This window comes from Scomber japonicus, chromosome 21 (genome assembly GCF_027409825.1).
Source record: "Scomber japonicus isolate fScoJap1 chromosome 21, fScoJap1.pri, whole genome shotgun sequence".
Lineage (NCBI taxonomy): Eukaryota > Metazoa > Chordata > Actinopteri > Scombriformes > Scombridae > Scomber > Scomber japonicus.
In genome coordinates, this window is record NC_070598.1 from 11,544,269 (window position 1) to 11,556,805 (window position 12,537).

The 12,537-nt window shown below is 37.9% G+C and overlaps 1 protein-coding gene across 1 annotated transcript; it reads right to left on the reverse strand.

Annotated features, from left to right (window-relative positions):
• Positions 1 to 991: 991 nt before the first annotated feature.
• Positions 992 to 7,480, reverse strand: si:ch73-206p6.1 (phospholipid scramblase 1). Its single transcript, XM_053342317.1, has 7 exons — positions 7,457 to 7,480; positions 6,743 to 6,833; positions 4,223 to 4,265; positions 3,913 to 4,133; positions 3,571 to 3,732; positions 2,886 to 3,047; positions 992 to 2,458 (listed from the first exon to the last, which is right to left on the reverse strand). Exons 2-7 carry the CDS (start codon positions 6,809 to 6,811, stop codon positions 2,429 to 2,431), a joined length of 687 nt encoding a protein of 228 aa, XP_053198292.1. The 5' UTR covers positions 6,812 to 6,833; positions 7,457 to 7,480; the 3' UTR covers positions 992 to 2,428.
• Positions 7,481 to 12,537: the final 5,057 nt, after the last annotated feature.

The following is a 12,537-nucleotide window of genomic DNA, read 5'->3' on the forward strand; positions in this document are numbered from 1 at the left end:
TTTCCCTTAACAAGGACATCTGGACATGACGTAATCGGTCCGGTCAGTTACTCCACAAGCCAGATTTTTGCACCACATAAAAAACATCCAGATTTAAGGAGGACAGTTTAAGAAAATTGCAAAATTATTCAAAAATTGGGAAGGTGGTAGGCACTCAACATATTAACAAGCAAGGATTTTACATGTCCATTTACAAGTTCTCACTATTGTTAAACTCAAAGTTACAAACAGGGACCACAAGGACTATATCCCAGAAGGTCCCTAACAGTCAATGTTAGTGGTTTTAATGCCAGATGGATTTTGGTGATTGGATGAACAAAAGTCAGAAGAAACACACACAGCACAATATTACTTTTTTATTGAAGTGATTCCATGGACTATTTGCACAACTGAAGCTCAGCTCACAGAGTCTGTTTGCATTCATTGGATGATTAAATGGTTTATTAGTTCACAGTAGTAGTGCAAAAGTAGAAGAATAAGTATTTTAACTGTGTTTTAAATATAGGACTGTGTGGGAATGGCTAAACTCCCTTTGTGCCACATTCCAATGTAACTTTTTGGCTTTTAAATACAATCAAAGAGCCTTCAGAGGATGTAGCACCAGCATCTTATACTATTCAACTAACTATACCAACAGCACATGCCAAATGATCCACCAAATCTTAACAGAAAGAACCCAAGTTAGATTCATTGAGTACTTTAACAATGATTTAAGCCATGAAAACAGAATAGACTGCAAAAAATTATCCATCTTAAGTCCTTGATCATATCTTCAGGCTTAAAAGCAAATTAAGATAATCCACTTATGGTAGACTAAATCTACAAACAAGAGTAAAACAAGAAATAAATTGTGATTTCACTGAAAAAAAAGTTTGTAATTTGTAACATTTTCCATAAAAAATAAACATGAGACTTTAATATGTGTTGAAAAAAAAGACTTGAGATGAATTTTTGTTTGTTTTTTTCACTTTAACATCTTCTGTACCTTAACCACATACCACATAGTATAGATAGGAAAAAACATTGTTCTCATGGTGTTACAAGCAAGCTCTTAATGGCCCTAATGTTGATGTAGCACATGGATTATGTCTGTGCTACAATACTTTTACTTTAAAGTGTATCATCCATGATAGGACTGATTGCCACACTCATTAAATCATATTGAATTCCACATTGAAGCATGGTGCACATCCGTATCAAAGGAGATTTGATACGGAATTAATGTTTCACCTAACTTGTGTATTTTCAACATGTGAAACCATAATACCACGTGTAATGTAACAGTGAAAAAGATCCATGTATGCAACATAAAGGTATTTGAAAGAAAACGTCATAACGTACAAAACTTCTTCCAAAATATTGATCAACTTTTATATTCATAGTATAAGTTGCAGGTGTCATTCCTGGGGCAGCAGTTGCCAACACTATATTACAATAACATGCATTTCAACCTGAGTTTGTCCAAAAATATACAATGTCATCTGACAGTAATATTTTAATAAAAACTTATGGCATAAGCGGGTATTGAGTTTGTATATTTGGGCTGTGTTGGGTTACTCTTAAATGAAAAGCTAGCTCCCTCTTGTGGACAAGAATGGGACAGTAGAAGGTTTAACCGTGTCCACTTCCAAAAAAACAACCTTTCTACAGAGCTAACAGTGCATAATTATTATGGCATCAAAACCATTAGTTTGTATCCTATGTTAGTTTCATTTTTAAAAAACACAAGTACACTCATAGCACACAGACACACAAACACACGCACAAAGCAGTGCCCAAACATACATAGCTCTATATTGACATATTGTTAACATACCAAAATATAAATCAATAAATAGAGGCTTTAAATATCTGAACTATAAATTACTACATTAAACAAGTCCTTCAGTTATCACACAATACAGCTACAAGCATAGTGTTCAAGGTAAATTAACATCTTTATCAATATCACCAAATGACACAAGTGCCATTTTCTCATTAACACTTTCAAATCATAATGACACCCGTCTTTCAGTGTTTGCTTGTAAAGGTGTTCCCTTTTAATCTACTTACACATCAAAGTGATCCTTCTATTCAAGTTCCTTTTAGGAGTATCTGAGGCTTCTGGGCCCGGATAGACTCCAGGACAGAAATGTAAACACAAAAGAAGAGCTTGTCTAAAAACACTGCACTGTGTTCTCACAGCCCTGACCAGATCTGTATTCAGTGACGTGTTCTAACAACCAACCTGAGCAGCTAAGACTAAAAACAAACCTTCTATTTCATTGTTCATGCAAAATTATAACATTTAGGTACCTTCTGGTACTTTCGTTTAACTATCCATTTGAAGGTTGTTCTTATATTAGGGCATTTGGGACTGATCACCGTGGTGTTATGGCCTTGTTCTTCCAGGAATGTTGTATGCTTACATGGGAATCCTGTTTGGCTCCTAGTTAGTGGTCTCAAAGAACATGAAATCCTGTCAAGGGGGAGAAAAAAACAAAACATAAGCGCTAATAGAAAAGAAAAAAACAACAACATAGAATTGACATTGATCTCATGCCTAATTGCATTTTTTTTTTTTTTTAAGTCAGCCGATGTTTGCCTTTGCCAAATGGACAGTGAAAACTGCACAGTCATTTTACTATTTTAGCAATGGTGAATTGTGTTACTGCAGCTCTGACAGACTGTTTTTTATTTGTCATGATTGGGGTGGTTTCAGGTCACATTATTCACAAAATGTGGTACATTTAATGGTAGGTACATGAAATTTACGACTCCCAGTTACTGAAAGTCGGGTCATATAAGGATACTGCCTCTGTAATAGCGGCATTCTGGCCACAGAATGTACAAACAGTGTTACTTTAACTTTCAACAAGTGGTGATACATAAAATATTGCACTTACAATGAGAAAACATGCACCAATCATAACAGCCTTCATTCTAACATCCAGATCCATGGGAAACTGGATGCCAAAGTTGTCTGAGTCTGTGAATGCTTCCCGTAGAAGTCCTGTCCACTGCTTACTGATTTTCCCAATCTTACTGACTTCATCCATTGTCAAAATCTGGAAAAAAGAGTCAAAGAGGAGAGAAATTGCTGACATGTGTTGCATTAGAACACAGATCAATCCCTAGACTTGTTTGATTTTATTGGACGGAGATCATGGAAGAACTCATGATGCCATCTAATTCCATCCTTTTTCCCCTCTGCCACACTAACTTCAATTTTGGATCCCCAGTAATTACTTCAAAGCCAGCAGGGGAGGAACTGGGATGGTAATATCATGCTTCAGTTACCCCTCCTTTGGGCCTGGTAAAAGGTCTACATCACTGACCCAAATCCCCTTCACAGCTCAATCTAATAAAATCAATTGAGCCATGGAACAATGGACACACTGTACCATACACGAGCATGCCCTGTGTGATGGTTTCATCCTTGATATAGCCTGTTCTGATTGAAAACATATTCCCTGCTTTCGAGCATGAGGAAGATCCCTTACAAAAAATGTCCAAAGGGTGAGAATGTTACCGTGTCGGATAATGTTTTCACAAGTTTAATGGATTTCTGTGTTTAGATCATAAACTCACCTCAAAGTCAACATCTGGAAGGCAGCTCCATCCACAGAAGGGCCCATGGATCTTCAGTACAGGCTCATTGTGTTCGTTAGCAATGATGAATTTAGGCGAGAACGGGTGCCACTGTTGTATAATGTACCCCACTGTGTTACCTGGGGGAGACTGCACTTCCAGCTGAGTGAGGGATTGTGGGAGAACAGGCCATGATTTGTAGACATATCATCATAATAAAATGTTTTAAAGGGTCACGTAAAACTAGAAGACGTGGAGTGTAAACAGTATGTTGTGGTGGACAAAAACAACCTTTAAAGACTGTAATTTTCTGACAAAAAGTGTCTCTGAGAATTCACTAACCTCTTGTAGACAACAAGGGAAGAAGCAGGACATGCACTTAAGGGGCCTGGTGACGGTAATGACCTCTTGTCCAAAATTGTCGAGGACGTGGATGGTGAAGGAACGCATGGGACCGCAACACTGCCGACTCAGACAGTCATTCTCTTCTACCGCGTAGAACACATTCTGACCCATGACGTTACGTACTTCATACTTGTTGTTGCTTTCGAAACCAACAAGAGCTGTTTGGATGAACAGTACATAACAAGCTGTTATTTGCTGAACTGAACTAGCAGCAAAGTTGTTGGCGTGTTTGCATACTGTACTATACCTTCAACAAGTTCAACTTTCTGTTTGATGAGTAGTTGATCCACCTAAAAAACAAAACCAGATAGGAGATTTTTAATTTTGCATTCCTTTTTCCTCACAAATTCCGCAGCTCAGTGAGTGAGAGTGGGTGTGTTAAAAAAACTGTTGGGATAAACAGGCTCACATTGTGTAGCTGGCCACTAAAACCACGTTCTGGTGTGGGCCGCTGAGCTGGCTTAAAATAGAGTAGTATACACATGCAGTAGAGGCAGTGAACCTGTATTTTCTATTTTGGTGTAAATACAGTACTGTGTAAAAGTTTTAGGCACTTGAGATGTTTAGATTCTTATCCATTATGCAACACCATCAGGGAGGCGTCTGATCGGGCCCAAATTTATTCTGCCGCATCACACCAACCCCAAACACACAGCCAGAGTCATAAAGAACTATCTTTAGCGAAAAGAAGAAGAAGGAGTCCTGCAGCAGATGGTTTGGCCCCCACAGAGTCTTGATATCAACATCATGAAGTCAGTTTGGGATTACATGAAGAGACAGAAATAACTGAGGCAGCCTAAACCCACAGAAGAACTGTGGTGACTTCTCCAAGATGCTTGGAACAATCTACCTACCGTGTTCCTCGATAAACTGTGTGCTAAGAGTGTATCGAGGAGAACTGGTGCTGTTTTAAAGGCAAAGAGTGCTCACACCAAATATTGACTTGATTTAGATTTCTTCTGTTTACTAAAGTTTGTAGGAAGTTAATTGATAAATAAAACACATCTTCACTTTACTTTTAATGCCTATAACTTTTGCATTGAACTGTAGTAACACAGCACCATTAATAAGTATACTCGACATGCACCAACAGAGAAATCTGTGCGCAGTACAGTTTCCGAGACCTCATTCTGCAGAAGTGAAAGCTGGAAGATTGACAACAGCACCATCAACTAATCAGCAGCTTCCTTACCAATAGACACTTTTCACAGCAGACATTTTGACTTTTCATAGTAGAAAAAGCCAAAGTGTAGCAAATAACATTAACGCTAGCTCCATTATATTCAAGTGCCCAATAAGCCATGGCACTATGACAGTGTGATATCATGCACAATACCAACACTTTGAAACTGAAGCAGCTAAATGGAATTCAGCCATCATAATTTTATTATTTATACTTGTGCTTTTGTCCAAAAGTCACAGTAAGCCTATCCTTTGTAGCATCCATGCACTGTAATATATTTATTTTCACACATAGTGTGTAAAATATGTTTTCAAAAGGAAGTGGCTGCCCACATTATGACAGCCAGGGGTGTATTTTGATAATATAGCCACTTTTTCATGTTATACTTGATGATATTAGTATCTTAAGCATATGCTAAATATTTAGAGAACTGCATCTCTTAACTAACGTAAGGTAACACAATATATTATGTAGGCTGTAGGTCACCAGACAAATGACAGTAGCAGCTATTACTTACACAAAATATGTGCAGTGGAATAAAGTAACTAAATACATTTACTCAAGTACTGTACTTAAGTACCATTTGAAAGCACTTCTACTTAATTAGTTTATTTCCATTTTATGCTACTTTATACCTATTTCAGAGGGATATATTGTACATTCTACTCCACTACATTTATTTGACATCTTTAGTTAGTTTTCAGATGAAGATTTAACACAATAGCTACTATAACGAGCTTTTAAAATACAACACATTGTAAAGTGGGCTGCATGGTGGTGCAGTAGTTAGCACTGTCGCCTCACAGAATTATGGTTCTGGGTTTGAACCCACCGGCCATCTGGGGCCCTTCTGTGTGGAGTTTGCATGTTCTCCCTGTGCCTGCATGGGTTCTCTCCAGATACTCCAGCTTCCTTCCACAGACCAAAAACATGCAGTTTAGGTAATTGGAGACTAAATTGCCCGTAGGTGTGAATGTGAGTGTGAATGGTTGTTTGTGAGCCCTGAGATGGACTGGCGACCTGTTCAGGGTGTACCCTGCCTCTCGTTCAATGACAGCTGGGATTGGCTCCAGCCCAATCAAGAATTAGAAAAAAAGTCCAAAAACTGAAACCAGATTTGTGTATCAACTTTGTTTTTTCTTCTTTCATCTAATTAATCATATAACGACCCCTCTGATTCATCTGGTGACCCTTTAGAGGGACCTGACCCATAATATGAAAACGGCTGGACTAAACAAGCAAACTGTACATAGAGTAGATCACACTAGCCTCCACCTCCAGCAGCTACAACAGTAACATGCTGCTCTAACACTGATGCTTCAGTAGATTAATAATCCAGTGATGTCATAGATAATATCAGTCAAAAGGACCAAGCCACTAATTTTACATCAACACTTTAACTACATTTTGCTGCTAATGCTTGTGTATGTTTACTTCACTAGGATTTTGAAGGACTTTTACATGTAATGAAGTATTTTAGTGTTCTATTGGTACTTTTACCTAATAAAGTATCTGAATACTTCTTCCATGACTGAAAAAGGGGTGTTATTTTATTTAATTAATTTAAATGCTTTGAAAACTTACCTGAGTGAGGTATTCTAATCCCGGTGGACAGCCTGGTATTCCCGGACTGGGCACAGCGTACATATTCATTTTTGTAACACTGGATGGAGACCTGTTGATGAATGAAAGTGAGAGCTAGCGCCATCTTCTGGTCGTTGAGGTGACAGTCATAAACAAACGGGAGTTGAATCGCGGCAGCTGGACAGCGAACAATACCACGTCTCCATTGTAATTTAAGCTCTATTGTCCAGTTCATAGAACAGTCTGGAGCACCTCTGTCCTTTCTACTGTATTTTCCGTGGCTTTAGTAAAGTGAGTATCAGAGTATCACAGCCTGGGGGAGCTGCTGCAGACATACACGGTGGACAACAACCATCGGTTATATCTGGAACTCACGGTCTTCAGTCGGCAAGACTTCCCACCATGGGAAATCCTCTTATTAACAACAAGCCTAAACCCCTCCCAAGCTGCACACTATCTCTCTGTTGTAGTGCCGATTTCTGTGTCTGATTCGGCTCTGATACATTTGTGATGTTTACTGTCTATTAATGTTTTCTCAGCTAGTAATGAAAGCGCACGCCGTGGTTTGATCTGCCTACTTTTGTTTTTTAATTCAGAGCAGAAGGCGAGTTATTTAAAGCGATGATCTACCGTCAAGCCGTTACAGTACAAACATTGTAGGCTTTACTAGCTATGAGACTATGAAACTGTTACATCAGATTCAGAAATACTCACCGATATTTCACCTGCTACTTGGAGAATAACAGGCCACTCCGGAACCAAGCCTATGGAATAGATCTGTAATCCTATTGGGAGACGTCATCGTACTTCCCATCTCGTGAGCCAATGAAAAGACAGGAGAGTAAATGAAAACGTCACACAACCCGTAAAGTCCTACTAGAACAAAAAATAACAGCAGACTCAATAAATGCTCATTTAATGTAAACAGTCAGCATGATAGAAGGTATACACTATTAATGTGTGTGTTAACTGTATACCCCTTACTCTGGAATTTCCGATAAATACATGATCTTTTATTGGGAATATTTAGGCTATTTATAGATGAGCAGATTTCCATTTTTCATCCTCATGATGTCGCCATTCATACCAGCAGCTGATACACTGTTTGAAATAAGGTGTTTCCCGTATGCAAAGCACAATGGGATGTCATCACAAACATCTGTGTTTATAATAACCCCTGATGTCTAAATCATATGGTTTATTTCAGACAGGTAGGGCTTAATTGTATTTATTTGTAACATTACAAATAAATACAATTAAAAGGATATTATTTGTTTTATATATATAAAAATGTATAACATCAAATCCAGACTGCAGAACAGTTCCCTATCTCCTGATACACAGACATTCACTCACACACATGCACACAAAGCTGATTATCTAACTAAATATAAAAGAAGTGGTGGAAAACAACTTTCATACGGGACTAATATTGAGGCTCTTGATTGTGGATTAAAACTAGTGAGTCTTGCTGATCTATGATAATCTATACTAATTCTACTGTGAGACAGTGATCAATTCTTTAAGTCACACATTGACTGTAGGAGCCTCTTCTTTCTTCCAGTTCATAATGAGTCATTGTTGCTGTGATTAAGCTAAGAGAGGACGTGTTGTCTGGTCATATATTTTAACTTTAGCTCTGACATTATATTTTCTGATGTATGTACTGCATTCATTTATTATTTTGTAAGTGCAAGTAGGCCTGAAATTCAACATAAAGAGTGTAAATTAATTACAAATAGTAACCAACTTTGTTGAATTTATTACTGTTAGCAAAGTCTTACAGGTTTGCCCCCTGATACAACAGTGGGGGTTTGTGATTTGAGAATTAGAGTGGTTGATGTAGACTGATGAGAAGTGACAGTTTGTTAGTTTTTTTCTAGCCCTGCTAGTGCCATGATCCTCGGACTGGTAATGTCTGTCGCTCAATGTGTCTGCTGGCTGGTACACCACTGTGATCCAGACTGACATATCTCAACAGCTATTGAATACTTTGCCTTTACATTTGGTACTTATTCATTATTCCCTAAGGATGAATTCTAATGACTTTGGTGATTCCCTGACTTTTCTGCAAACACTTTAATGAGGTTGGCAAGTGGTTTTGTGTGAAATATCTCAACAACTAGTGGATGGTCTGCGATTTAAATTTGGTAAATACATTCATGTTCCCCTCAGGGGAAATTGTAATCATTATGGTAATCCCATTACTTTGCATCTAGTGCCACCATCAGATCAACATTTTAGTGTGTTCAACACTTCGGTTAATGACCAAAGTATTGGTTGATTACCCACAAAACGAATGACATTCCCATCAGCCTTAACTGTACTTTGTGTTTAGTGCTAATTAGCAAATGTTAGCATGCTCATATACTAAACTAAGAGTGTAATTATATCTGCTTAACATTAGCTTGTTAGCGTGCCAATATTAGCATTATCCCCAAGCCTGACAGAGCCACTAACATGATTGTAGACCTATAGTCTAGTTAAAGATGCTGTTGCTAAACTCGTCCCCCTTCACTCAAAAATAGTTTTTTTCTTCTTGTTCCTACAATTGGATGGTTGGGCATCACAGATTGATGTGAGTTTGACACTTAAAGGCTGTTTTCACATTCAACTGCTAAAAGCAGAAAGTTTGTCTGTGCTCACTGGAAATTAGATTTTAAAGGGCGGGTATGAATATGATTTGTGACATCACAACTAGTTTGGAGCCAATCCCAGTCCAGTATACAACTTTTACAAGTGTGATGTGGAAACTTGAAGCCTTCAGTGTACAAACACTGAGAATAGACTTAACAGTGAAGTTTGAGACATCTTGTGTCTAGCAGGAAATCATTTTAAATGAAATATATCTGCATATTCATAAATTGTGGAATTTTTAATGAGAGAGAAGTAGTAGATATCATTTTAGCGATTTTAACATTGGTAACTATACCTTTTTGTGGAAACCCATATCAGACAGATTATTGTTACAAGCAGAGTAATTTAATATGTCTTAATACATGTCCGGAGTAGATCTACACAGAATGCAAAACCATGGATAAGACATTCACGTGAAAAAAAACATGTTGTCATCAATGCAGTGTGTGTTTGCTAAATTAATGTAGTACACATAAGTAAGTAAGGAAACACAATGAACATTACCTGCTTAGAACCACTGCATAGATCACCAGAGTAGGAATCCCTGAGTCAGCTTCAATGTAATTCACAAGTACTAAATGTGTTTACATGTGTAGTAAGTAGTCTCAAGTGTATCTCACAAGCCTGTTGAGGTCAAATACATCAAAATCTGTTCAAATACATGAAAAGCATGTTCATATACTTATGACAGACATATACATATGTGAGGTTTGAAAGATGTTTTTAAGCCTCATTATCCCTGGTCTGCAGATATCCCTGTAACACTGCCATTTGTCTGTTTTGTGACAATAAAAATATGATCCTGTGCCGTTATTAGGCCATATAGAGTATTAAAACCAACATATCAACTTTAAATAAAACAAACTGCTGTATAATTATAACAATCTATGTGGGCAATATCTCTATAGACACTCGGTTGGACAACATGCAGAATGAATGGATATAATCCTAAAACAACAGTTTCACTCTTCTGGTTGAAATGTGTGGTTATAACATCATATGCCAAGCAGTGATTGTGTTACATCTACTGCTATATTCTAGCAAATTGTATGTTATGGTAGACACTATAGATCTGCTGCCCCTACACTGCAGTGGTTGAGTAATTATTAAGAATTGTAACCACAAATATTCACTCAGCAGTCAGCTACATACACAAGCAACAGCAAGATAGAGGTAGAAGTCCTCTGGATACACTCAGATCAAGATTGTACCCATAAAAGTATTTTAAAACAGGCTTAATAAGTGTAGGAAAAAATAGCAAAGTGTTTTTGATATTATCTATTTCCTTGGGGAACAGATGCAGATGAAGTGGTGCAAAGTGTGTCAATTTATAGTGGGAAGTCTGTTTTTTGGAGCTTGGTTTATCATAAGGAGGCTGTAGGCGCACTCGTCCAAGGATTGCCGTATAGACTGCAAACTGACTAAGAAAAAGAAAATATAATCTGTGTTATGTAAGAAGCAACCATTGGAAGACAACAGAAATATGATCCCCTGAAAAGCATAATAACCTTCTACTTTTTTCTATAGAAACACTTGAATATTTGTCATAATACTTTCTGTCCACTGGAGAGCAGTGTTGAGCTAATGATGCTCGGTCTCATGGCCATTACTAAGACTAATGCAGAAATTGCATTTTCACTGTAAAACAATAAATGTTCACAAATAGAAACACACACAAATACACACTTGCTACTCTATTACAAATGACATGACGTTGTTGGGTCGAATATCCTTATTTATGAATATAAATTACCTGATTTCCTCAAGCGCTTCTGATTTCTCCAAGAAACACTAATGAGAACAAACGATGACTCGCACACAGATCTGCTGACACTTCAGGCACACACAACTAAAACATGTTTTAATTGAATCATGTTACAGCAATTGCTTATCATGGCCTAAAAAACACTGCATACAAAATCAGTTGGGTATTTGCTGCTGCATTAACATTTGTTTATTATTTCACTATGAGTATACATTCCCATATGATTTAGGTAGGAATTTAATTAAACTTCAAACGTGAAGAATAACACAAGTGTTTTGTAGCATCAAGGGCCCGTTTTATCACACCAACTGCCCAAACGGAGCACTGAAACTAATGTTCTTCATCAGCAAGATCAAAACAAAGTAATGCAATGACTTTGAAATGGTGGCGTTCTCCGCTCCCATCTGAATAAACAGTCCGGACAGTCAGGGGTCTTTGAAAGCCAGTCAGATTGTCTTTCTGACTCCAAGAGCCCAGTTACTCCCACCGTGTGTGTGTGTGTGTGTGTGTGTGTGTGTGTGTGTGTGTGTAAATTGTACAGTCTTTGCTCTCTACATTCTGTCCTGTTTTACAATTTTTATGTGTTTGTGTTGTGTTTTTTTTTCTTTTGCGTGAAGGTGGTGCTCTTTACTCGCATGGGTAATCTTTCGTGCACTCCTAACGAGGTTGTCATATTCAGCGCATAATGAGGAGCCTAAAGATGAATGTAAAAATGCCTCCATTACACCGCTTTCATCCTCTTGTTCATTAGGTTAGCATAAGGTTACAATACATTACTCCAGTCACTATGTCCCACACATAAAATCGCATGTGTCACTGTGGAGGCTGTGTGTTACTTTGCCATGATCATTTTCATTCATGCAAACACAAACACACACACACACACACACACACAATTACTTGCCTAAACTTAACCCTTAACTGAACCATATTCCTCGACTAAATCTGACATTTTCTAGTGATCTTTTGAAAATTGTCAACATAAAAGACCACTTCACAAGGGTTTCCTAATACAAAGGGGTCTGTTATTCACACCCACACATAATACAATTCACATCTATTGTGTAGACGTGTGTGTGATGGATTTTCATCATTTGTGGATGTCCAAATTTGCCACATTCACCGCTTTTGTTATTCCATCTCTGTCTCTTCACCTCTGCCCATCCTTCACCTCCCTCCCTCTTTTTTTATTTCTCCCATTTCTGCACCCCTGTCATGTGCTTTGTTTGCTGTGACTTTCCATGCGGTTATCTGAGCGGAGACAGTATGCCTCACTCTGGCACAGGACCTCAGTTTCCACGGCAACTTTATAATTGTTTTGGATGCGTTCCAAAAGCCACTGGATACCGAGGCATTATTGATGTCAAAAGAAACATGTATGAAATGAGGAGAT